The sequence below is a fragment of the Squalius cephalus genome (assembly GCF_949319135.1).
Source record: "Squalius cephalus genome assembly, chromosome: 7".
NCBI classification, from domain to species: domain Eukaryota; kingdom Metazoa; phylum Chordata; class Actinopteri; order Cypriniformes; family Leuciscidae; genus Squalius; species Squalius cephalus.
Genome location: NC_137128.1, coordinates 12531801 through 12559249, shown reverse-complemented (window position 1 = coordinate 12559249; position 27449 = coordinate 12531801). Strand labels below are relative to the sequence as shown.

Below are 27449 nucleotides of genomic sequence, written 5' to 3'. Positions count from 1 at the left end.
AAAAATAGCTCAAAAAAATTATATAATTAATGCAAAGTATCATAAAAATCTTTAAAAATTCTAAATAATAATAAAAAAATATTATTGAGCAAAAATATATTTCATTGTTTTTCCTGGGGGAAAAAAAAAGTTACATTTTAAGGCTTTGTACGTTTTTGCACGAAAGGAAGCCAAGTGTAACACATTAATGAAGAAGCCCAGAGGGTTAGACAGTTACCTTAAAAGCCTGTCTGAAATCAGCTTTCTTTGTACGCAAACACTACCTGCAAAGTAATTGTCTGATAGGATAGCAAGGCAGCTGGCAAAACTTCGGGCACAGCTATTGCAAAATATTAATTTATGGGCCATTCTACAGAATTGGTGCAAACTGCTGTCTCACAACCAAAAAAAAAAAAAACAAAAAAAACAAAAAAAAAACATTTAAAAAGCATTTAACTACTCAAATCGTAGATGTTTAAAAACAAACTTCTATTATCTATTGAAACCCACAATAATATTTAAAATATCAGTAAGCTTAATATATATAAAATCATAATTTATTGGGTACTTTCAATTGGGAGGAGGCTGTCCCAAAACCTAACCCCTAAATTTCAACTTGAGAAAATGATATTGAAATAATTGTTGCAATTTTTTCCATTGTTGTTTTTAAAAATATCTTTTTTGATTTTTGAAGTTCAAAAGAAATTATTTATTTTATATTTTCTTTGTAAATCATGAAACTTTATGTAAAAACATGTGTCCTGCATTTTCATGTCACTACCTGTTAAGACATTACAGGTCTATTTTGTGATATTTTGTGTTTATATAAACTGTCCTTGTGTGTGTATACTGTCTCTCTCTCTGTGTGTAGACAGGTTTGTGTTTCAGATGGGCGTTACCTCTGTTAACCTGTGGAAGACTCTGATTGGTCCTGCTAAGCACCTGACCTGGATATAAGGACCGCCCCCTAACCCTCAATGGAGGCCCCTTGAGCCTCGTTGACTTTGTGCTTCGCGTTCGTTCTAATTGATTGTGTTTCTCTTCAGCTTTGTTCGTTTCGTTATCATTTAATTAAGAGTGTCGTGCCAGAGAGATTGTTAGTGTTTAGTGAAACTGTGAGTGTGTGTTTGTTGATTGTAATCTTACTTCTGATATTCTCTTTTATCTGACCATTACCTGGCTGACTACGCCTTGAATTCCGAATTCTTGAAATTCTGATTTGTCGCCACAAGACTTTGTAAATAAGTGTGTAAATATTCTTGTAAATAGATTTTGCCAGATTAAGGGATGTTGGGGGTTTGACGCCAATTTATTTGTACCTCTTTTTCATTTTGTTTATGGTTAAGGGAGTTAACCTGTATTTTTGTTTTCATCTTTCGTTTGAGGTCATTTAGGTTCTAAAAGAAGATTGTTTTGTTTGTTATTTTGGCCTTGTCTACCCCTGACGCTAACCCTTTATTGTAAATAAAGCTCCTGTTATTTGTCATCTCTCTGGTAGTGTGACTCTTTTTCTTTTTCCTGTTGCGGCTGACCCCTAGATGGTCGTAACACTACCGAAACAGTGTATGTTTTAGTCCATTGGCTGAGACGGATTTTAACCACACCTGTCTGGGATCTGTCTTTATTTACATTATCTCTACTTCGAAAGTGGAGGAAGAGGAAGATATGTGCTGTTTTACTGTCCACTGTTCGTCCAGAGTCCCTTTGGTGTGGCCCAGACAATCATCCCAGAGCCATTGATGTCCCAGACACAGAGGCCATCCCTGAGTCGTCTGCACTACTTGTCAGGGCCAAAAAAGGTCATTCTTGCCAGTAATGTCATGCCCACAGAGGTCGTCCCAGAACAGCCCTCTCTCCCTGTAATGTCCATGGAGGTCATTCCTGAGCAGCCTGCTGTCACTGCCATAGAGTCCTCTCCAGCCACAGAACAGTCAGAGCCCGTTCAGCCCCAGAGCCACCAGAATCATCAATGATTGTTGGTCTTATTATGGCAACACAGGCTGTTCCCAATGTAACTTTAGTCTTCAAATCTTCTGAACCATTTTCCAGTCAAGGCAACAGAGTTTGTCCCCAAGTCTGCTCCAGAGTCTACTCTATTAACTCCGGAAGGCATCCTCCGAGGGCATTTCTGAGTCTGTTCCTGCGGCCCCGAAGGGCATTCCTGAATTTAATTCTTTAGCCAACAAATATGTTCCAGAGTCAGTCCCTGAGTTTGTTCCATCAGCCCATGAGGACTCTTCTGAATTTAATTATGCAGCTCCCAAGGGCCTTCCAGAGTCCACTCAAGTAGCCCAGGAGGGTCCTCCCAAGCCTACCTTTTTTAGCCCCCGAGGGCATTCCAATGTCTGTTCCTGAGACATTCACCTTCCCTGCCAGTGCGGTCATGGCTCCTGAATTCATTCCTAAGTCCCTCTCTAGTCAAGAGTTAGTTCCTGAGCTAGCCCCCAGCCCAAGAGTTACTCATGTTGGTCAAATGACATATGCCCCTGGACCTATCCCCACCCTTCCTATCCCGTCCTCTGTGTTTTCTGGCAACTATGGACCCTCAAATCTAACAATTCCCCTGCCCTTCCAGTTGGTACCCCCTTAGTCCCCTGCTGTGTCAGTGCTCTCTTATCTAGATTGGATGCCAGGAGGCGTCCGTTGGGGGGAGGGTACTGTCAGGGCTCTGTCTTTGTTTAATGTTTCCATGTTTGTTTTGGGCTTGAGCACATGGCTTTGTCTTTGTTCATGTTGGCCATGTGCTCCCCTTGTCTTGCCTCCTAGTTTCCCCTTACCACGCCCTCTCATTTAGTCCTCGTTTCACAAATTTTGCACACCTGGTCCTCGTGTGCTCTACTCCCTTTATATTGTGCTTCCTTGCCTCATGTCTTTGCTGGATTGTTGTGTTGTGTTCATGTCTTAGACCTTTCTGTAGTATCGTGTTTATGCCAAGGTTTGATTGTCCAGAGTAATGATGGGAAGTTCGGATCATTTTACTGACACTCTTGTTCGATCTCGTTCATCAAAATGAACAAATCTTTATTTGAGACATTTCGTTAATTTAAGTTGCTTTAAATATACTTTTAAGAACCAAATTGCCTGAACACATACGCAATCTTGATCAAATTCTGAATTAAGAAATCATTATAATGTAGTCAAAAATAATTTACAGGGAACATAAATGACTTTACCTTCCGAGTCTTTCGTTCATTTGTCAAGTGACAGACACAATGAACAGATTGTTCATGAATGACCTATCACTAGTCCAGAGTTCTCTTCTTGTATCCTTGCAATTTTTTCTTTGGGGGTTTTATTATGCCGAGTTCACACTGATTTTATTATTTAGACTGGGATTTCACTTATCTAATACCTAGCTTTCTCCTGTCGTGGACGTTTTGCTTAAGTTATTTACTTCAGTGTTTTGTTTAGTTTTCTTTCCTATATGTATAGCTTTAGTTCCCTTTCGAGTCGGTCCCTCGACACTGCGTCACTGTTAGGTGGCTCTACGGGGTTATCCCTCCTTCTCCGAATCTACTGAAGCCAACGGCGTTCAAGCGCATGAAATAGAGGCAGGCTCCCCCGCACTATAGGGCGGCGCTGAGTGCCATTGCCCATGTTTTCCTTCAACTACAAGAAGCCAGCTCTCTGTTGACTTACGCACTCCTCAGGGTCGGAGCCCAAAAGGATTGCCGCTCCCTTGTAGCGCTCCGGCGAGTATGACATATTTTCTTCAAGATGCCTCCTGGACCGCGGCTCTTCTGCCTGGACGATGCCCTTCAGGAGCAGTGCTGAACAAATGACAGGAAACCTTCAGGACAATACTGTGTTGCTTGCCCTGCCTTAGAGCAGCGCTGAGCCGTGGTCTATACCTGGTATGGCCTGCCAATATCGGTCGGTCATGTAAGGAGGACAAAATTACAGCCACTCGTGAGATGAATACCCTCCTGTCTCAGTGCAGTGGTCAGTCGCGGACGTACGGACCAGCTCTTCGTGTGCTGCCTACGGTGGCTGACTTTACTAAGGGACGTTCAATATGCCGCCATAAATCACGTCTCAACAAGTGCTTTTGGTGAGTGATTAACCTCGCTTATCTCCTAGTCTTGCTGTTGACTACATGGGCTCACAGTTGTCGCCGCTACGCCTGCTGACGCTGTGCTCATGTACATACTGATATGTGATTATGCTGTTATGTTGCCCTGTATCCTTCAGTGCAACTGGCTATTCTGATCTGACTGCGTCTATTCACAGTTGTTGTCGCTACGGTTGCTGACGCTGTGCTCATGTACATACTGATATATGATCACTGCTGTTATGTTGCCCTTTATCCTTCAGTGAAACTGGCTATTCTGATCTAACTGCGTTTGCTTACAGTTGTTGTCACTTCGGCTGCTGACGCTGTGCTCATGAGTTCTTTTAGCTAGGTTAGCTTGGCTTGCTGTCGATCTGGACCTTCGCTATCAACACGGCGGGATTTTATAGGTCCCCGTAGCGCCACCTAACGGTGACACAGTGTCGAGAGACCGACTCGAAAGGGAACGTCTCACTGCGTGCACTGCTGTGTTACATATCTCAGAGTCTTTGTCAGCTGCGCTCTCCTTCAGTCCAAGATTCTGAGGCAATGGCACTCGGCGCCGCCCTATAGTGCGGGGGAGCCCGCCTTTATTTTGTGCACTTGAACGCCATTGGCGGGCGTATTCTCGCCCGCGAGATTTCATAAAGCTTCAGTAGATTCGGAGAAGGCGAGATAACCCCATAGCGACACCTAACAGTGACGCAGTGTGTAACTTTAAGGAACATCACTACCAAACAACCTTTTTCTGCAATTAAACTTTTTTGGGTGTCAAAAAAAAAACAATTTTTTTTTTTATGTGTGTACAACTGTTCAGAACTGTGCTAGCTAACCATGTGCAGATTAGCATCTGTTGGCTAGGCTCAAAAGTTTCTAAAATTGTCACTAACGAAACAGTCAGGACCAAAAATGGTGTGAAGTTTCGGTTGTGACAACATTGTTTTGGTAGAGACAAAAAGGAACACATAATCCTTTCTTTGGGGGAAATAAACAAATAAACAAAATTATAGTACAGTTATGCAAATCATTCATATTTTAGTATGTTTTAGTGTTCTATTATGTGAGTTAAAATTCTGTAATGTGATATGGTCGCTCCCAAAACATTACTGTCACTAACGAAAATGTGCAGTCACAACTGAAACATGGGATGTTTTGTCAAACATAAAGTACATTGATTTATACTTATAGTCTTTGAGTTGTTTTTAGAGCGGAGAGAGAGAGGGTTGTTGTCGAATCACACACAATGACCAGCCACGAGACAGAATGTAAAATGAAGCGGCAATATTCAACATTTGACCAGTTGATTTATAGAAAACATTTCACTTTCAAGGAAACACGTGTGTGTTTACTTTTACTTTTAAGTAAACTTTTGTGTGTGTGTGTTTTCAGTGTTCTTATCAGCAAACATGAATAGAAAGTTACATCATAGTGTTTTGAAATATTTACAATGTCATTGATGTTTTAAGGTTTATTAATGCTTTTACCTGAAATGCAGAACAGAATAATTTTTCTTCCTTTTTGCATGTTAAAAAAGTACAAGATTATCCTACTAAAATAGTTTATTATAATTAACTGATTACAATTCCCAAGTAATCTACCCCGCATTGAATGTAATGCCCTGGAATTGTTGGCTCGTCCTCTTTTGATTTTGAATAAATCTCTGGAACTTCCATGACCTCATGCTTACCAGGACTAAAACATTACAAATATTATGTAAGAGATAATGTAGAGCGAGGCGGTTGTTACAACCCCGACAGGCAGATCAGGATCCGGACGCGAAGCGGAGGGGTCTCGAATCAGCCTGAAGGGGTTGTATTCGCTATAACAACCGTCTCGCTCTACATTATCCCGCTTATTACATGGCTACCTACCAAATAAATCAATAATTTGACAAAATATTGATTTAAAAAGGAGTTTATTGATTTAAAAACGATTGTATTGCTTCCGCTAAAGAAAATAGTCCGTTCCGTCTCTAGAATCCTGCGTCCATAGCAACGCTCTGTTTTTCATGGCAACGGTGTGTTATACTTAGCAGCGGTCTGTTATCAAGAATTATTACATGGCTTGGCTGAATTCCAATGTAGAATGCGGTCTGTTATTTCTTGATAACAGACCGCTGCGAAGTATAACACACCGTTGCCATGAAAAACAGCGCGTTGCTATGGACGCGGAACGGACTATTTTCTTTGGCGGAAGCAATACAATCGTTTTTAAATCAATAAACTCCTTTTTAAATCAATAATTCGTGGCAAATTATTTATTTATTTTGTAGGTAGCCATGTAATAAGCGGGATAATGTATAGAGAGGCGGTCGTTATAGCGAATAACAACCCCTTCAGGCTGATTCAAGACCACTCCGCTTCGCGTCGGGGTCCTGTTCAGCCTGTCGGGGTTGTTATTCGCTATAACGACCGCCTCTCTATACATTATCCCTTACATAACACACCGCATTCTGCATTAGAATTCAACCAAGCCATGTAATAACATGTTATAACGTCTCATATATTTCATTCACATCACTTATGCAGAGGTGCTTGAAACTATTGTCCAGTGGAATGGATAAGTTCCTGGTTTCTGAAGGGGATGCGATTTGTAGGGATGTTCCAAATGTTTTAAAAACTTTAGTATAAAAATGTATATTTATTTACAGCAATATTAACAGCGATAACAATAAATTACTGTTGTCACAGCGCTGCGTGTCATGGTAAGAATCAGGGCCGTGCAGAGACCTCTGGAGGGGCAGGTGCTCAAAGTATAAAAGGGGGCACATGGAACAAGGCTTTAAATAGGGCTGTGATCAAAATACAGTAACAGGGTTTTTACAGCCTCAAAATGAGGCGGAGGTGGTAAAAATCCTAATAATGTATTTTAATAATAAGATAATTAAATTAGTATTTTTTTGTAGATCATCATATAGCCTAATGTGTTTCCCACATTATTTTTGTTGGTGGAGCTTGGTATCTCTAGGGGGGTCCGGGGGCATGCCCCCCCGGAAGAAAATTTTGTACATTTTAAAGATAAATTCATTAATTTGGTGCACTTTGAGTCACCCGAATCCACTGTTAAAAATAAATAATCCACCCGCAAAACTGCCCATATTCTTTGATTTAAATATCTGCATCTGATCATCACATTACAATTATTCAAATTCTCAGTGTTAAGCATGATAATATGGTAACATATCACACTGAAGTAGGCTGATTTAAAACGAACATTTATTTAAAATAAAAGTTCTTCTTTTGGCAAAATTACATTTCCTTAATAGCCTAAACAGAGGCTTTTCTCCCTTCAAACTTAAATTGTCAATGTTTCATTACATCACTTTGAAAACACAAATTTTTTGTACCTTTTAAAAAGGGCATTTTTCCACTAATTTTATTAAATGTATGCTCCATCTTTCATTTCAAATTCTCAAATTTGATCAATATATTCAATTAAAATAATAAGACACTAGGCTGTTACCGATCAAATTAAATAATTAACATTGAACAATTATAACTGTATTAATTTGGATTATTTTAAATATTTTTGAATATACAAATAAGGAATGTTGAAAAGAATGATACTTTATAAAACTAAACCGCCAGTAGGAGGCGGCAAGCGACCGTCTTAATGAGCGAGTCATTGAGTCATTCATTCAAACGATTCATTCAAACGGCTGATTTATTCAGAATGAGGCAGTTTATGAATGGGTAATTGAATCTTTGACTCAACCGATTCGTTCAAAATGCTGAATCATTCAGTAATGCAACAAGTGTTGCTGTGAGATGCGCTATGGTTCTGCAGTGATCTTTGTTTGGAACTATTTTCGCTGCTGAAACAGAACAAAAGTAGTCATTGCGTCTAAAATGTAAGTGACTTAATTTTAACTATTTGTTTATTGAACTGCTATGAAATCAGTCTCGGTTTCAATCTTGATGGCATTCAGGAAAACAGTTACTTCTTCTATAGCCTAACGTTACACACAGCAATATAAACAACATCTCTGCATGCTCTCTTCACGTCGTCCTTGTAAAATAATAATAAGTAAACGAACATCAAAATCACTTCGCTGAGAATGAAACGCCACTTACCAGCAGCCGCAGATTTGAAGACATCCTCTGGTAGTGCGCATAGCCGCGCGAAATAAAAAAAAAATGTGCGTGGAGCGTGAGGAATGAGGTGAAAGGTCATCATGTGGGCCATTTTATTTACGGCTAAATTATTATTAATTAATTCAATAAATATATTTGTTTGACATAAGCTGTGCGCAAACAGGAATATATATTATTTTTCAAAAATAGAAAAAAAGCACCCCAGAAAAAAGGGCACTTTCTCTCCAGGAATAAAAAGGGCAGGTGCTCAAGCCCCCTTTGATGTCTATGTGTGCACGTGCCTGGTAAGAATCCAGGTGAAGATAATGAGGAAACTGCGTTGTCTTTCATTGCTCTCTTTTCCCAAACGCCTTCATTGTGACACATAAGTGCTCTGCCCTGAAACAAATACTAACGCCTCATGTTAACTTAAAGGGATAGTTCAGGATTTTAGACATGAATCTCTATAGCTTCCCCATAAGCAGTGTGGTGCATTGACCATGACTTACCCCCGACAGCGTCCTGTGAGCCGAGCTCCGGTCCAGTTTTGGTCAAGATGAAATTAGTCCGGCAAGTTTGCTGGGGTCACGGCAATAAAGCTTTTTTCTTCTCAAATCAATATGTGTTCAAAAGAGTGATATATTTGCAGCACAAAACCGCTGTCTATGGAGAGGTCAGACCTCGTAATGGCTTGGCACTATTTTCTTCCCCGTCATATCACTGCGCGCTGCCGCTACCTACAGCCAGCTGGGAGCCGCGCACGTGTCACTTTGTTTACAGCTCGTAAAGAGAACGATTTATCATGTCTGACTACAGCAGCGACGATGACAACATTGACTTCGACACACAGCCAAAAGGATATCTTTACGAACCTGAATACACAGATGACGAGTTACGCCAGATGGAGTTAGAAAGGACAGAAAGAGAGAGGATGGACAGAGAAGTTGAACAAGTTGAAGCTGGAGCCACAGCTGCTGCAGTAGCTATGTTAGCTCGTTCGTGTAGCTGTTCTGAGCACGTAAACACTGCTGTAAACACTGCCGAACAACTGAAAAAGTGGTGTGCGCCTGCGCAGCTCGCAACTGGCTGTAGGTAGCGGCAGCGCGCAGTGATATGACAGGGGAGAAAATAGTGCCAAGCCATTACGAAGTCTGACCTCTCCATAGACAACGTTTTAGTGACGCAAATATATCACTCTTTTGAACACATATTGATTTGAGAAGAAAAAAGCTTTATTGCCGTGACCCCAGCAATCTTGCCGGACTAATTTCATCTTGACCAAAACTGGACCGGAGCTCGGCTCACAGGACGCTGTCGGGGGTAAGTCATGGTCAATGCACCACACTGCTTATGGGGAAGCTATAGAGATTCATGTCTAAAATCCTGAACTATCCCTTTAAACCCTAAGCATAACCTTAGTATAGATTTGGAAGCACATCCTGATAGATAGCGGGATCGGGTCCATACATGACTTTTCTCAGCTGTGAACTGAATCCATGGAGTCTGAACTTTTGTTGTCTGAATTTTTGGTGACTAAATAACTGTTGACCAATAAAACCGGTGGTGGGGCGGGATTTGTGCTTAATCTAACCATCTAACTGCTGCAGAGCCAATGGGTGGAGCTTGACATCCAGCTCCTCCTCTCTGGATGTAAAGGTGGAGTTTGAAGGTCCGGCCTCACTTTTGGTATGAACATGTTAGCCTTACTGTTATCTATAACCAAATTTGCGTTTAGAAGATAAGCATTCAAAACATACAGTCTCTCACTTCCACCAATATGGATCAATGATTTTGATGACATCACTCTGCACTTCACCAACTTTTTTTCTGTCCAATTAAATGCTCTCTAGAATCTGAGGCCCCGCCCCCTACATTATAAGTAGACACTGAAGCTGCGGCTGAAATCTGTCACTAGTTCACACATTTACTATTTTACATGGTGAATGGCACATAATGGTGACCAGACCACCCGTCCCGCTTTGCGCTGTACCACACAGCATTTTCACCCCTTGTCCCGCACGTCGCATATTGTGAAAATGTCCCGCATTTTGATCAGTCTATTGGTTTTTAATTATCATATTAAGAAAACGTGCATGCATTCTTTTGCCTTTTTAAGAAAACATTTTATTTGTTCTTTTTGTGGCGTAGTTTTTCACCTATATTTAACAGCGCTTCGTCAGAACTACAAATACAACAGCTGTTTTTTAAATCCTATCCAATGGTTGAAAAGAAAGGAGTAAACACGGTCACTAGTAGGTTGTGACGGCTGTCAATCAAAATGTGGAGCGGTGATTTGTTCCATGTGTTCCCTGTCAGAAAACAAAAAAGATAATTCGGTCAATTAAAATATCAATTTAACAGAATTTATCAACTTGTTGCCTGATGTGGTTGTTTTAATTCACATCCTTTCTAAAAAAAAATATGAGTTTTTGGTGTAATATATTCTTAATATATAAGACTGTCAATGATCTAATTTCATGTTGTTTTATATTTTATTTGTTCATTGTTTATTTTGTTGGATTTTAGTTGGACTTGGTCAAAACTGTTTCAGAAATAGTTATCTGCATGATGCCTGCTGCCTTTGGGCTCAGTGATGTTGAATTTAAATGACATGTAAGAATAACATGGTGTTTTCTGGAAGGAACTAAAGAACAAAGTATTTTTATCATCTGAAAGGCAGAATAATGTTTTTATTAAGTTAGATAGACATAACAGTTTCAGGTTATGCTTTAGTGGTAACACGTCCCACATTGTCCCACACAAACTTATAATCGTCCCACATTTGGTTTGTTTGATGGTGGTCACCCTAATGGCACACAGTGCACTATATAGGGGATAGGGAACGATTCAGACAGTGTAAATGTGCTTTCCATTGGGGCGAATGAAGTCTGGTTTCATGTTAGTGTCACGTGAACCTCCGCAGCTCGCACAGTCTGCTCCGGTCCAGAGACACGAAAGCAGAGAGTGGATCATACGCGCAAACCAGAAAACATATCGGACCCACTTGAATTCTGCAGAATACTGTATTTTGTTATGGAATATGCACATTTTTCCATTATAAATATGCCTTTTTGTGTATGAAGCACTTATGTATTGGAGTCAACCTGGTAACCTTATATAATGAAAGTGTTGTTATAAAGCAAGACACCAGAAGTTGTTGTTAATTGATATATTGAGAAGATGGTTTATAAAGAAAAACACTGCAATAGTTTTTGTAAAATAATTTATTGAGAAAATGGTTTATAAAGACAAACATACATATGAAACACATATGAAACATTCATAAATTGAAAATATATTAGAAAGAGCTTTGCTAAAGAAAAAAGAAGAATGCAATCATTACCGTCTATGTGTTACGGACGAGACACAGACTGCAACAAGAAGAGGTCCGAAGAAGGAGGACGAAGAGGCGGGGGGTTCCAGGAGGGGATTACCAATGAACAAGTTTTAGGGAGTTTCCAGGAGGGGATTTCTGAAGATGTCAGAAAGTTGATGGACTTTAAAGGTGCTCTAAGCGATGTCACAGGTTTTTAGGCCAAAACATTTTTTGTCACATACAGCAAACATCTCCTCACTATCTGCTAGCTGCCTGTCCCCTGAACACGCTGTAAAAAAACGCGGTCTCTGTAGACAGCCCAGGCTCCACAAACGGCAAGAAAAACAAACTGGCCCAGCCTGGACCACAAAACATAACAAACTGTTCCAGCCAATAACCGACAAGAAGGATTTGGGGGTGGGGTTTGGGGAGTTAGTGTGCGGATGAGGAGGAGCGAGGGTCGAGCTAGCCTCCATTTTGTTTGACAATACTTTAAACGTCAACAAGAAGTGACGTCACCCAACATCACTTAGAGCACCTTTAAAAAGAGCTGGAATGACATGTCCAGTCAGATGCTGATTCACCAAGGACGGCCTCTCCGGTGTTAGATGCCTTGCCATTGTGCCTCATGAAGTTAAAAGCTTGTCAATTATTTGGTTTAGATTAACTTTTATTTTATATATTAGTACCTTTTATGTAAACTAGTTAACCTGCTGTATTTAATAAAAAATATAAAGAATTGAAATTAAGAAGCTCGCCTGTCATAAGTCTCTGTTTAACAAAAGATTGAGCTGAACTAACCACGGAGAAGTCTTCTGTGATCTAAATATTGTAAGTATGGAAATTCAAATGCTTATTATTTAGGACAGATTTGACTTACTTTACCTAACCTAAGGTAAAAGGTGTTTAAAATTACGCACCATAAAACAATTTTAAAGTGATATGGAGGAGATTGGGAGGAGAAATGGTTAGAGAATAGGAGGAAACTGTGGCTTTACCGAGCTCAACGGCTCTGGCCGAGCTGTGATATAAACCAAACGCTATTGGCTATTTTTTTTAAAAAAGGGAAGCTGGACGTCATGTTGGCTCAGTGAGCAGCTTCAGGCCAGAGGTGCATACTGATATATTATTATACATTATAAATCCGTGGTGCAGACCTACAGGCCGGAGGCGTTACGTGCAACGGAACAAGCTTGACGGGGAATACAGTGAACTAACTTATCATTTAAGTGTTTATCTTTCACATCTTTCTCATTTCATTATTGAAGCTTCAATTTGTTTTCTTTATTGTTCAGAATTTTTTATTTTCCTGTATTCAGTTTGATTACTTTTTTTTAGATTAGATTTTTTTAAATGGGCTTTGCAATGAAGTCACTCTGTTTGGTATTGATTATGAATATAAGCTATGAGAACTCTATAAGAATTTTTTTTTCATTTGTCAAAGTAGTATTATTAGCAGTAGCCTATGTAAAGCCTATTATTAATAGATATTAATTTAATTTTCAGGGATGACATTGAGGTCTTTGTGCAGGAATGTCATGATAACATTGGCTTAAGAGCAGACCTTATTCACATATATGATCGTTAATTGTAATATCAGTTCAAACAAAATCCACGTAAAAATAGATCATCTAATAAAAGGAAATGACGCTTCCTAAAATAAATTGAACGATTAATGAACAGAAGCTCTTCCGGTCTGTGGCTGCTGGACTGAAACTGCACAAATCACGCGTGTAGATGTAGGACAGAGGGCAGGGGAAGGGAAACTCGCTTCCGATTGGGATTGGTGTTTTAGTGGGAGTGTCTTGTCTTCCTCACAGCCCTCCTGTGGACACACACATTCACAAGTGCACCTCAGAGGACGACGCATCGAGTGTTTTATAAACTTCAGGTGAGAAGGAGAATCCTAATGGAGAAAACCATTCAACTAGCATATTCTCAAGATCGCAGTAAATATAAGACATCATATACATGTAGTATAATCAAACTCGTGTTCATAGTATATAAGTTTGAATAATTGCAGCCGTTATTGTTTCCTGATTCATCGTAAGCGACTCTGACATGTTTTACTTTAGCTGAGGTTCAAATTTGTTATTTTATTATATCGCGTTTGTTATTGTATCGTTTCAGTGAGACGTCACGACATTAAGTCACTATAAATTGTGATTTAGATTTTATTGTCGCGAATAAGGTGTTGGATCTGTTCACAAACATCGCGTGAAATGAACCGAAAACAAAACTAAATTCTACTTGTGAAAATAACTGAACTAGGTGGACAGAATGTGGATTTATTTCCGTGTTTGATCTACAGCTTTAAATAACCTTTAAAAAAAAAAAAAAAAAAAAACTTCTTTACTTAATTGTACTTATACATAATCATTTTAAAAACCACGAAAACACCTTTAAAAAGAGCCCGCCACATTGCTATTGAGTGTGCAGAGAACGAAAGTACGAAAATTAACCATATTTATTATAAAAGTATAGAAAGCACGTTTTATTGGTGGGTTATCATTTTTATAACCAATTTTAATATACCTTGGTTAAACTATGGCTAGTATAGCAAAACCATGGCTAATTTGTGGTTACCATAGTTTAACTACAATAACCATTTGGTTTCATGTAGTAAAACCGTAGTGGGTGGATTGCCATGTTTACTATGTTTTACAACGAAACATTTGTGACAAGCTTGTCTGTCTTTCTCCAGAGCAGAAATGAGCGATCCTCTCCTTAACCCACTGACCGTCATATGTGCAGGATCCTGCTTTGCCTTCTCTGGACTGTTTTATAAACTGTACTCCGAAAAAAGACAAGAAATACAGAAGCTGAAGGTAATGAATTTCCCCTTCACGGCTTGCTAAATAACAGAACTATTAAACACTGTTGTAGTGTAGCCTAGATCCCAAAAGCTCTCATTGTGTCTTTGTTGAAGACACATATCCTCAGTTTGCTCTTTATATGAAAGTTTCCTGCAAGTCACTTTGGCTGAAAGTGGAACAGAATGAGTCAGCTAAATTGTAATATTTTTCTAAAAGCTTACTCGTCGAAACATTGGCCCGTTTCCTCCACTTTGCAGGAGATTCCAAACTTTCAAGCAGACCATCACCTGCTCAGGATTCTGAAGGCATCGTCCAACAAGAGACTTAATTATGTTGCTGTAGAAGGTAGATACAATACTAAACAACACCTCATACTTTGAAAAGTCTTCATTTATACATGTTTCTTTTGCCTCCATTGCAGGATTGGTGCAGGCCATCGGAGAGCCCATTTCCAGCAGGAACGTGCCACGGTGTTATGGTGTCATTCAAAAGATAACCGTGCAGGAGCACTGGAAATACTGGAACTCTGTTCTCAAGTCATGGTAAATGCTTCACTGCCAATCATTTGGCTTGTTTGGAGGATTAGTTCACTTCAGAATTAATATTTCCTGATATTTTACTCTCCCCCACGTCATCCAAGATGTTCAAGTCTTTCTTTCTTCAGTCGAAAATAGATGAAGGTTTTTGAGGAAAACATTCCAGGATCTTTCTCCATATAGTGACTTCAATGGGGTCCAAATGTGAGTTTCAGTGCAGCTTCAAAGTCTCGACACGATCCCAGCCGAGGAATAAGAGTTTTATCTAGACAAACCATTGTTCATTCTCTAAAAAATAAAGATTTATATACTTTTTAACCTCAAATGCTCATCTTGCACTAGCTGTGATGCGCCACGCATTACGTAATCACGTTGAAAGGTCCCGTGTGACGTAGGCGGAAGTACCGACCCCGTGTTTACAAAGCAAACGTGCAAAGACTAAGTTAAACGCCATTAACAAAATAAATAAATAAAAGGGAAAAAAAAACTATGTTGGATGATTTTCAAGTTGGAGGAGAAAATGAGATTAAGTTTTTCGCCCTCAGGTTACCGCCTGACCTTTTCAACGTGATTACGTAATGCGTGAAGTCGTGGACGTGCAAGATGAGCATTTGTGGTTAAAAAGTATATAAATATTTATTTTTTTATAAAATGGCCGATGGTTTGTGTAGATAAGACTCTTATTCCTCGGCTGGGATCGTGTCGAGACTTTGAAGCTGCACTGAAACTCACATTTGAACCTTCAACCGGTTGGACCCCATTGAAGACACTGTTTTCCTCAAAAACCTTAATTTCTTTTCGACTGAAGAAAGAAAGACATGAACATCTTATTATTATCAGGAAATTATCAGGAAATTTTAATTCTGAAGTGAACTAATCCTTTAAGCAATTGGTCATGAGAAGCCAAGCTGCATTGCGAGTTGAACCAAGGCTGTAAGGCACGTTAATAAAGTGACTTATCTGTAAATAGCAGATATAGTCCCTGGCATATACATTTGAAGTGGATCAAAACCTTTTATCAAAGTTATACATGAATTTTGAACAATACCCGTTTTTGTCTTTGGACAACTTTGAAGAACTCTTTTGATCCACTTGTTGAATGTTGACTACTGTAGTAGTGACTACTCTTCATACTGTAACTGTTAAGGTCCTTGCACACTGAGTCTGAAATTTTCTCCAAAGGGTCTCCAAAAATGTGAACAAGAAGCAGACCACCAACACGGTGCCCTTCAGCCTGATCCAGCCCGGGTCCTACACCAGTGAGGTTTCGGTGCGCGTGGACTCGCCTCTGGAGGCGTCCGGTGATTACCTGGAGCAGGTGCACAAGCGCCTCAGGACTGCCAAAGAGGGGCTGGTGGACGTCGTCCTGAATGAACTGAGCGGGGAGAAGCCCGTGGCCCAGGAGGAGCGCGAGGAGCTGCTGCGTGTGGGGACGTCCCTCACGGGATTCGGGGAGCTTGTGCTGGAGCAGGATAATATCATGAGGTTACAGACACCCAGAGATGGACGCAGCTTTGTCCTGATCCCCGGAGATCACAGGAGCTTCATGCAGAGACACGAGAACAGCGCTAGCATGTGGAAATGGCTGACGGCCGTGTTTGGAATAACGGGGACTACATTATTAGCGGGGTTTATCCATAGTAGTCTTAAGGATAAAAAGAACTAGCGCACTGTGTTATGAAACAAAATCAGGCACATAATTATAAAACTAAATCATGCTACTGTCTTTGATTTTATTTCAGAGTTTTGCTAGTGAAAATATTTTTTCAAGCTAGTACACTCCAAGTGATTCAAACTCTCCTTAAATCAGCGTTTCTCTTTTTATATGAATCTAATATTTCAGATACCTTGTGATTGACTGTGTCACCAATATTAAACGCTATTCACAACTCACGGGTGATCATGTTGACTTTAATCACTATAATTCTGTTGTGGACGATGAGGTCCAATGAGTTTGTTCTTAAAAATACCTTCCGAAGAAGAAGAATGCATGAGGGTAAATAACAGTATGTAAATTTTCACTTTCGGCAGCAAAACAAGTCATCACATGGAGAAGATACCATGACGTGTAGGTTTGTAAAGTGTATGAGTCACACTCGTGATGGTTTACGTTCATTCATCTTCCTCTGAAGACTCCTCAGCCTCCTCAAGCCACTGAATGAACTTCAAGAGCTGTGGAGAGACGAGACATAAGCACAACTCAAACAGAGACTCCAGTCAATTACCAGAAACACCAGAAACCTTCACATCTTTCCCACGTTCTGTGCTTTCATTCACACATCATTGATGGTTTCATAAAGAGGTAACACTTTACAATAAGGTTCATTAATTAACTACCTTGGTTAACATGAACTAAGAATGAACAATACTTCAGGTATTTGATGGTAATTTCAACATTTACTAATACGTTATTAAAATCAAAGGTGGTTTTTGCTAACATTAGTTTATGCACTGTGAACTAACATGAACAGCTGTATTTTTATTAACTAACATTTACAGATTAATGAATACAGCAACAAATGTATTGCTCATTGTTAGTTAACACATTAGCTAATGAACCTTAAAGTGTTACCCATAAAGACAACTATGCGCCATCTAATGAAGACCTTGTCAAGAAGCTCCGGCTCTGTTCACACATGGGATTAATCCCATCCCAGTAATATTACTAGGGCCTGATACTGGAATTGTATTTTCCGGCATTCTGGCTCTGGTTTGTGTTCATGCACACAGCTTTCCGGCAATTTGAAAGCAATTTTCACGAATCGATGTGCAGTAGCTACAGTATCAGTTTCATTTTACAGCAGATAAAGCTTAGAGAATCCCACCCCTTGATTCTGGCGGAGCTGTTGGCTCTTCTCTGAGGCGGCACCCTGAGTGAACCAGCGCATGATGACGTCCTCCTCCAAGATCTCCAGCTGGTACATGCTCATCAGCACCTGAAGTGGACAGACAGCACACACCATCAGCCAGCAACAGACAGAACGTGTGTTGTGGTCGACTGCAGAAAGAGAGGCGGCTCACTTTGACCATAACTGCCCAATGAGTGTCACATTCAAGGAAAACCTCCTCCATGGAAGTCAGACAGTCCATCTGGTCTTGAGCTCTCTTCACGTAGTTCTTGAAGACTGGCGCCCACTTCTTTAACAACTGTGAGGAAAAAACACAGGCACTGTTTTCAGTATCGTCTGCTATAGTCAAATAACTGAATGTACAGGAGAAGCATCTGATTTAAGATTATGCACATCCAGAGATTAAAGTTCTCCATGAATTGGATTGCAGAGAAGCCATGTGTGAGATCAGTGCAGATCTAGATTGGATATTAACAGGGGCTTGTGGTGAAAGTGCCCCCCAAACTAATTCTTACCATGTCTATGTATGAATATGACAAGAACATACCCCCCCCTCCCAACACACACAAACCTTTTAATTTTTTTTATATTATTTAACATTAAAAAAATCCTTATTAAAATATCAAGGGCAGTAATGTAAAAATGTATATCATGGCCAAAAATTAACTATTTGTCCCCACGACTTACTAATACGTCAGCATGTTTTACTAATTAGTTTAACGTGGCCACGATTTAGTAAAATGAGGGAACAAATTAAGACATGGGAACAAATTTTTAACCCATGATTTAACAAAAACTTTCTTAATTCGTGGCCAAGATTTAACGGCAACGAGAACAAATTAATTCGAGGCCACGATTTAACAAAATCGAGAATGATTTCTTAATTCAAGCCACAATTTAATGAAACATTTACGATTTAACCAAAACAAATTCCTAATTCGAGGCCACGATTTAACAAATTCTTAAATTTAACAAAAACAAATTCTTAATTCGTGGTCACAATATATATATTTCTGTCTGCAGAGCGTAAATGGCTGATAATTTGTATAACTAAAGCGTGTCAAGCATTGCACACAAAAGTATCAGGTTTATTTAATAGATTAAAAACAGCTTTGAAATGATGCAAACAGGCAATTGAATAGCTGTTCTAAAACATCATCTTCCATTAAAATGTTATTGGTCACAAGTATTTAAATTGAGGGTTAAAGGAATGTGATACAGCCTGAAAAAAAAAAGTTCTCAGTCAGATTTTTTTTTTTTTTTTTTTTAAATGTAATCCCTGTCCATATCAAACAGACATACTCACAGGGAGCAGGTGTGATGAATACTGGGCTGTGCTGATATGTGCCCCCTGCTGGTGGAACGGAAACTCAAGCACAACTCTCATCAAGATCTGCATTACTTCCTTCAGAGTAATGTTGTAGGCATACCTGAGAAGTGACAATGACATTTAACCTATTGCAGAGCATCTCCTCTCGTGTGCCATAGAGAAATTATCAGCATTTGATTTGCAACACGGGATCAGTAATTTCTCTCTTCATTTTTGGGTGAACAAAGTGTTAATAAATAACTGGATCTTGGTAACTTTAACTTACTTGAGTGAGTTAATCTCAAGAACCAGATTGTCGCAGCCTATGTTCTCATCCAACCCTCTCTGTAACGTACCCTGAACCTCGTTCTGAAACACTGAGGGCAAAAGAAAGGCTGGTATAAAACTGGGACTTCTGGAAAATATGCATGCAACATATGGATTCAACAGTGGTATTTCCCGTTTACAATTCTCACCTGTGACATCATCCAATTCAGGTGACGCAGTGTGGCTTCCCAGGTCATGTGATCCCTCACTGACCTCACTTTCGCTGTCACTCTCTGGGTCGGGATTCAACACTAGGCCTGGAAACATGACATCACCATCAATGCCTGCATTATCCCCTTTTTTAAACGAAAGTTCACCCAAAACTTATTCAGGCTCTCACCCCAAATGCCATCCGCAAGCTCATCTTCCTCGGTGTCATCAAGACTGCTGGTTTTCCATCGGTATCCTTTACCCTCTGAACCCACCTCTGCTGGGTTAAACACTGACAAAACACAGTTTGCTCATGTCAGTCACGCATTGAATATTTTTATGAATGTTTTGAAATTTTTAGTGGCAATAACGTTCCTTGTCAATATAGAATGACATCTTTGTTACCCCAAGAATATAAGAACACTCTTTATTGTCATGTGTCTGTTACGGTGTAATCAAGAACTGAGTAATATTAACAAAATGCACGTTCAGTGTTAGCTGCTTGTAATTATGCATAATTTGCTGTTACTGCTATAATAAATACATGTTACATATGACAAGGACACATTCAAATAAAATGATGATAAACCCACAAAGTACGATCATCCCAGTGACCTCCGGCATTTAAAATCACTGTCAATGTGAACGACAGTCACAGTTATTAGCGTTTCACAGAACTTGTCTACTGTCCACATAAGGAAATAAAAAAACACGGACCTTTCTGTTTGATTTTGTCTTTATTGTAGCCAACATCATGGTCATCACTCAAGAACTCATCATCATCTTCCTCATCCTCTTCATCTGGATGGTGCATGGACAGAACTGTGCCTTCTTGAAGAGTAATATCTGGACCCACCACAACCTGCATATCAACAATTGCTTAGAAAACAAGACAAAAGCTGATTCGTTTTATACACACAAGATGGAGAATATTCAGCCTCTGTAAAATGAACTAGGATCAAGTCAGGTGTAGAGACCAAATACTCATTTAAAAATGTGACCTCATTTATCTTCAATAAGTGTATACACTGGCCGGCCAAAATAAGTCGCTGTTTGGATTTAAATAGGCAAATGCTTAAGAGTCTATAGGCGCGTTTCCATTTCAGATTTGCGCAAAACTTTTGAGATTTTTTCTGTCGACAAAAAACTATTGCGAAATGATGGCGTTTCCATTAAGCGATGTTATGCGATAAAACTTAATTTGATGAAGTTTCCTTCTCGCGATAAGTCATTCCAAAAATCATGGCAACGGACGTTGGTAGGTTTATGTATATCCCAGCCACTGCACTGGCCATTATTATTAATCAAAGGAGACGTATGTGTGTTATCCAATCATTAATGGCAAGGAAAGACCCTTATATTTGAGAGGCTCGTATGAGGTGTATCTCTGGGTGTTTCTCCCTCATATCTGCTTCGAGGTCTTGATTGTGGCATTTCTTTGAGGTTTAGAATCCATTATTCCTGTATTTCTTCTGAATTTTATTAATTTAATAAAGAACTCTGTCTCGTCTTCTGTCCAAGCATAACGCGTCATCTAAGTCAGGTGACCTGTAAAAGCGCAAAAACTGTTTCCATTGTAGTTTTGCGAAATATTTCTTTTTCGAATTGCCTGAAAAACCACCTCATGCGAGCGTAAAAAACTTTTTTGCGATAAATGGGAGTTTTTGTGAAATTGACTTGTTTCCATTGGGCGTATTTTCAATTTGCAATTTGAATTTTGCGTAATTTGAAGGGTAATGGAAACGCGGCTTATGACTGGATCATTATTGCAGTGATTATTCTGTTTCTAGCATGTTATATGTTTGGCAACAGTTCTTCTAACCCTAACTGATGGAGTGTGTAGCTTTTCATTTCTTAATCAACCATGTAGGAGACACATCATGGCCATATTCCAGGATGACTATGTCCAGATTCGTCAGGCTCAAACAGTGAAAGAATGGTTGTGAGGAGCATGAAGAATAATTTTCACACATGAATCGGCTCCTCTGAGTCCAGATCTTAAATTCACTGAAAGTCTTTGGGATGTGCTGGAGGAGACTTTACAGAGCGCTGGACTCTTGCACGGACAACACAAGATCTGGACCAAATATTGATGCACCTCTTGATGGAAATAACATTTATGTTCTCCCTACATGGTTGTTTAAGAAATGAAAAGCTACACACCATCAATTAGGGTTAGAAGAACTGTTGCCAAACATATAACATGCTAGAAACACAATAATCACAGCAATAATGATCCAGTCATACACTCTTAAGCATTTGCATATTTAAATCCAAACAGTGACTTTTTTGGGGCAGGCAGTGTATATTAAATATATATAACGCAACAAATGAGTGGTTTCTTACGTTGTAGGCGAGCACACACTGATCATTCAAAACGACTCCATGTTTCACCTCCACACAATCACAGATAACGGACTGCTTGACCTTCACATCGTTGGCTATGTGGACTTTATTCCATATGTACGCTCTTTCCAGAGTCACATTGTCTCCTAAGTAGACAAAACAGCAGTTAGCAGGGTGTCAATCAAATAGATTTTCACATTGTCACATGGCATTTCCAACTATTTCAACTATAAAGACAGTACCGATGACACAGTTTGCTCCAATCACAGTGTTTGATATGGTGCAGTTTGCTCCAATCACTGTATTTCGGCCAATAAGGACGTTTTCCTCCATCTGGCTGCCATGACCCAGACTGACCCCGGGCTCACGGTACACGTTGTGTCGAGAGTGTGTACAGCTCTGGCCTTCTTGGTCTACAAAGTTGGCCTCAGGTGTGATGGGATAGATCCAGCGTCGGATCATGTCAGAGGAGACCGTGTCGTACATGAGGAGGTTGGACACACGAGCCCCATATCCATCTTTAGTGACATGCATGTGGATCTGGTTTCCCAGGATCTATGGAAAAAGAAACCCTTGATAAGATCATATACGAATTCTTAAATAAGCAAGTCATTTGATTGGGTGTTTCATACCTCTTCATTGACTAGAAGCCCACGGACAAAGTCGTTTTTTGTCTGGTAGTCAAAGTTGTCGGTGAAAAGCTCCGCAACCTATGTTACACAATATTCATCAGGCAATACGTTTATGAGTTAAACAAACAAACAGAGCTGTAAAAACAAAAAGCCACACTCACCTGTGGAGAACAGATGCTAATGTGACAATCCAAAAGATCAAACCTAATTTCAAATTCGTCACTTCCACTATGGAAAATATTCTGTGTGAAAAGAAAGAACAACTTTCACAACAAAGAACAAGAGTCAATACACACCAATGCTACATTTTTCTAAATGTCATAATCATTTGTTAACAAACATTTATTCATTACTTCGATGAGCCTTAAATTAATACATTGTTTAAATGAATACATTATTAGCTAACCGTGTAATTTGTTTATGTACATTTCTGAGATACATAACTAAGAGAGTTACCTCTAATAACAGATCACTCTAAATTGTAATGTAGAAAGCTGAAAAGGTGCTTTGAAACAATATGTATTGTAAAAAGCGCTATACAAATAAATGTGAATTGAATCGAACAACTACAGTAGTCAACATTTGAAGTGGATCAAAACCTTTCTTCAAAGTTATACATGAATTTTGAACAATACCCGTTCTTGTCTTGTCGAGCTGACTGAGAATGTATTCATACATTATAGTTTTATTTTTTGGACTGCCCGACTTTCATTGAGAACGAGTATTACAAACTCAAAAGTAAAACAGGAGTAGTGCTAACAGACTTGACAGTGTCAGAAATTGTTTGCTGCTACAACCTACGTCTAATGACTAGCCAATAAAAATGGAAAATGAAATGGCATAATGATCAACACGGCATGACGCTAAAACTGAAAACTACTAACCTCAAACTCCATTTGCTAAATTGCCATGCGAAGTTGGCATCTTTTCACTATCCATGACCGCATATTCTCCTCTGTCGCTTCCTCCTCTTTTTTTCAGCGCACATAAAAACCAAAACTGCCAAAGTTCATATTTCTCTATTTGTTTACCACTAGCACATGCTAATGACGTTTTATTCCTCTACACTAACTTGCGTCGTAGCCTACGATTCAATAGGTGTCATTATCGTACAGTCTACATAGATGTCGTACCCACATTTATTAGACCCATGTCGTACAGTGCGATTTGTAATGATCTTATAGGATTGCCGAGATCACACAACGCCCTAGAAACCAACCACAACACTCTAGCAAAAGAGTAACAATGCCTTGGCAAACACCCACAACACCCCTCGTGTTGGCGAGTTCTACACAGGAACGCCATAATAAATATAAATATATAATAATAAATATAAATATTTGTAGTGGATGCGATGCTTTTGAACACTTTTCCTGTGGCAAGCTGTGTTTGAATGTTTTAACTACAGCGAGGATTGCTTAGCGCATGATATGGTCTGAGGAAATCAATAATGCATAATAAGGCCTATCTGTTTCCATTAAAAATATAAATCAATTAAAAATACTATTTGGCCAGAGGAAAAGATTGAGAAAAACTTTCTCTGAAATGTATTTTATACTATTAGATTTATTTATTCAAAAACAAGGCAAGGATAACTTTTAGCAATGTAATATGACGGCACGTCCGTATCTCAAATCTTCCTAATGTCTTGTACCGTTAAACGTGGTATCACGTGGATGAATATGCATATGTAAATGACATGCAGATGAGGATCTGCATAGTAAAACTAGGCGTTGTAAGCTCCATACATGGTTATTTCGGGGAGGAGACGCATGTGCGCACAATCTTCCACTGACTGGGATTTATAAAGGGAATTCTGCGCAGGTTCTGGCGTACGCACGGTTTTATAAGTCTGAATATTTTTTGGCGTACGCCATTTATGGCTTCCAGGCGCACGTACACTTTTAGTAAGGATCCTACGTACAGTGTTATAAATGAGAGCCCAGGAGCTTCACCCGCAGCACTGAATGAAAGCCTCTCACCATAGGGAACTGAAGTCTCTTTAGCGCCTGAGCTCTCTGGTAATGGAGAATACGCTTGCTCTTGCTGTCCATGGCCACTATAATGTCATCGTCTTCAGAGCGAGTCTTGTGGCCGGGCGAGGACTCTTTGAAGATCATGGTCATCACTGAGACGTTCTTGTCCATTTTGCGCCGCTGTCTTCAAAAAGACAACAACAACACAGGTTTAATGATCTATAAATGCGAAACGATGGGCTGTTTCCTGTGGAGAGAAGACACTCACCTGTGTTCCTGTAAAGCCTCGGAAACATCAATGTTGGACACCACGTCCCCATAAACCAGCAGAAAGTCAGAGCGGACTAGAGATTTGGCGTCCACGTCCCTTAAAACATCTCCGAGGGACCGGTACAGATCAGAGGTGATGATGTGGACCATATTGGGAGATGTGGGGCGACACCATTTCGACTTTCTGTAAAACAAGACAGCAAATGCAAAAACTGAGTCATCAGGATCACAGTCATTCTCCAATATCAACATACAATGACACGGTGTCTCACTGTAAGTGTTCCTTGATTTTGCTGGACATCCAACAACAGAAGACAAACGTCTCTTGCACTCCAGTGGATGTCAGAAACTCTAGTGTGTAGTCGATCATGGAGACGTTAGCCAGAGGCAGAAGGGCCTGATGGGAGAACGCAAGAGTGGAAAGTTAGTCTAGAAATCAACGTGTCAACATCTCTTCAGAATCTAAAATCATCTGGTGATACCATGGTGCTAATAGCATGGTACTTTTATACATTCAATGTTACTAAATGATTATCATATTCACAATCTGAATTAAGCAGGAAATATTAACATACTGTTTATTTTATTGTGTTATCTTTTTTTATATTGACATGACAAAAACACACACAACCGCATCTGTGTGAATGATTTAAAAGCTTGATTACATTTTCAATTGATGTACTTTTTGAGACTTTCAATGAATGGAAAACAATTATGACATAGCCTAATATAAAAAAAACTCATACAAAACTATTAGAAATATTTTTGATAATATCTTGTACAAAGAAAAAAAATCACATATTTAAAATTTGCTATTCTCAAAACAATCCATTTAAAAAAATGTAAATAAAGGCAAAGATTTGGATCTGAAGCCAGTAGATATAAATTTTATGACAACATTGACATTTCTTACATCATTATAATTTATCTTTCGATAGAATGCATACAGATTTCAATGTTTATGGACTTATGAACAATAACAACGACTTTCTCAATAACATCCTTATTCTGGTCAAAACACTTATCAGTAGCTTTCTTGAAGGTGAAACCTAGGTTGTCTATTTCACAGACTTTATTTCTAATACGTTATGAAAAATAAAAACTAAATAAAAACGCAATACTTTTCAGGAGTATTTCAACATGATCGACAGAAAAACACTGATCCTTCTGTTCTAATGCAAAGATGCATCTACTTGTTTCCATGTTAATTATTTTTGTACATGACAAGTTGTTTAATAAAAAAACAAATCAAATTTAAAGTAAATATTGCATGCTTATACATACTATTATCAGAGCCCTTTCTATTATCGTAGTGCATGTGTCCACAAACATTGTTATCAATATGGCAACATGGTTTTTTTGTACCAATTATCTATTTCTTGTAGAATGTGTTTGTACAGTATTGTGATGAGTTAGCAGGACAGAACTGGAGCGAGCCACACACACACACACACACACACACACACACACACACACATGTACATGTGCTCGCGGTGATGTTGACTTCTCTCACCCGCGGCTGGTCTTTGCTGATGGGGAAGAACCTGCGGTTGAAGCTGTCGGCTATGAGAACAGCCTGTAACGGCTGCTCCTCTTCATCCTTCTCCGACACTGCCTTTCTGGGCCGATTCTGTTTCCCTGCTTTGCCTGCCATGTTTGTGTCAGCTGGGTCTGCAGTGTGTGTGTGTGTGTGTGTGTGTGTGTCTGTCTGTCAAGGAAACGCAATACAACGGCAACAAGCTTGAGTTTAGTGACCCGGAAGTTGTCTCTAGTAAGTCGGTATAATGTTTCTAATATTAATTTGCTTCAGTTTTAATCCTTAACTGCGTAACATTAGTTTAATGTCATAGTTACAGTTTTTCAGTGTCATTACTCAGTTTTAAATTGTTATCCAGATAGATAACGGCTGAAGAGCAACGTAAACGGCGTTGTCACGTGACACAAGTTACTTTTCTCAGCGATGATTCAGAATGACTGGACCAATCACAAGCTAAGATTTTCTTCTTCTTCTTCTTCTTCTTTTTTTTTTTTTTTTTTAAATAAATTGATACTTTATTTAGCAAGGATACATTTAATTGATTTAAAAAAAAAATACGATAACACTTTACAATAGGGTTCGTTAGTTGAACTAATAATGAACAAAAATTAATCTTTGTTAATGTTATTCAACATTTACTAATACTTTATTAAAATCTTGTTAACATTAGTTAATGCACCGTGAACTAACATGAACAAACAATGAACAGCTGTATTTGTATTAACCAACCGTTAACAAAGATTAACAAACACAGTAACAAATGTATTCCTCATGGTTAGTTCATGTTAGCTATATATGTTACTAATGAACCTTATTGTAAAGTGTTACCAAAAATACATTGTGATTTTCATTGTGAAAGACATACTATTTGTGATTTTCAGCGTTATAGCCTTGGTGATGTTAAGGTTTCAGTGTGGGACAAAAATTCTGTCTGCCATGTCCTGTTGCCCCTAAGGTTAAAGTACACCAGTAACTAGCGGTAGTGCTCTCCGTGGAGGAGACGAGGGAGACAGGAGCCACAGTGATGTGTCAATGACCATTCCTAGTCTATGCCACCGAATGGGTGACATTTCTGTCCCCAGAACATCATATGTATAAAATTGCATGAAAATTAACTCTAAAATACATTTTATTATTAAGCAAAATGTCCTGCATATTAAGCTAACTACAAATTTTACAAATTTATAATTAAAAACATTAATAAAAACTACATAGAACACAAAAAATAGCATTTTCTGCATGTCCCCACTCTCTGTCTCCAAACTTTGCCATGAAATATAAT

General features: G+C 39.1%; 2 protein-coding genes across 3 annotated transcripts; one reads left to right on the top strand and one right to left on the bottom strand.

The window, feature by feature from the left end:
* Positions 1 to 13114: 13114 nt before the first annotated feature.
* mul3 (mitochondrial E3 ubiquitin protein ligase 3) lies at positions 13115 to 16437 on the top strand (the record flags this gene model as incomplete). Of its 2 annotated transcripts, none has more annotated exons than XM_079877535.1 (5): positions 13115 to 13310; positions 14124 to 14247; positions 14493 to 14580; positions 14657 to 14777; positions 15954 to 16437. In XM_079877535.1, the coding sequence occupies exons 2-5, from the start codon at positions 14131 to 14133 to the stop codon at positions 16435 to 16437; spliced, it is 810 nt and encodes a 269-aa protein (XP_079733661.1). In that variant the 5' UTR covers positions 13115 to 13310; positions 14124 to 14130. The 2 variants fall into 2 exon arrangements, with proteins under 2 accessions (XP_079733661.1, XP_079733662.1); XM_079877536.1 differs by having other exon boundaries at positions 13118 to 13310; positions 14129 to 14247.
* A 367-nt stretch (positions 16438 to 16804) lies between these two features.
* eif2b5 (eukaryotic translation initiation factor 2B, subunit 5 epsilon) lies at positions 16805 to 26387 on the bottom strand. The gene is made up of 16 exons (XM_079877534.1): positions 26144 to 26387; positions 24903 to 25027; positions 24629 to 24814; positions 24367 to 24544; positions 22546 to 22626; positions 22385 to 22462; positions 21995 to 22307; positions 21753 to 21898; positions 20124 to 20268; positions 19597 to 19698; positions 19406 to 19513; positions 19216 to 19306; positions 18927 to 19050; positions 17793 to 17918; positions 17597 to 17707; positions 16805 to 16943 (listed from the first exon to the last, which is right to left on the bottom strand). Exons 1-16 carry the CDS (start codon positions 26282 to 26284, stop codon positions 16884 to 16886), a joined length of 2115 nt encoding a protein of 704 aa, XP_079733660.1. The 5' UTR covers positions 26285 to 26387; the 3' UTR covers positions 16805 to 16883.
* Positions 26388 to 27449: the final 1062 nt, after the last annotated feature.

What these genes read in the sequence shown, in the direction of transcription:
- eif2b5 (XM_079877534.1), bottom strand. Translation starts at nt 26,284, where the DNA reads ATGGCAGGCAAAGCAGGGAAACAGAATCGGCCCAGAAAGGCAGTGTCG. An exon ending in ATTCATCACACCTGCTCCCT is followed by an intron (nt 17,919 to 18,926) that starts GTGAGTATGTCT and finishes TTTTCCTCACAG; the next exon opens with TTGTTAAAGAAGTGGGCGCC. An exon ending in AGCTCCGCCAGAATCAAGGG is followed by an intron (nt 16,944 to 17,596) that starts GTGGGATTCTCT and finishes GTCTCTCCACAG; the next exon opens with CTCTTGAAGTTCATTCAGTG.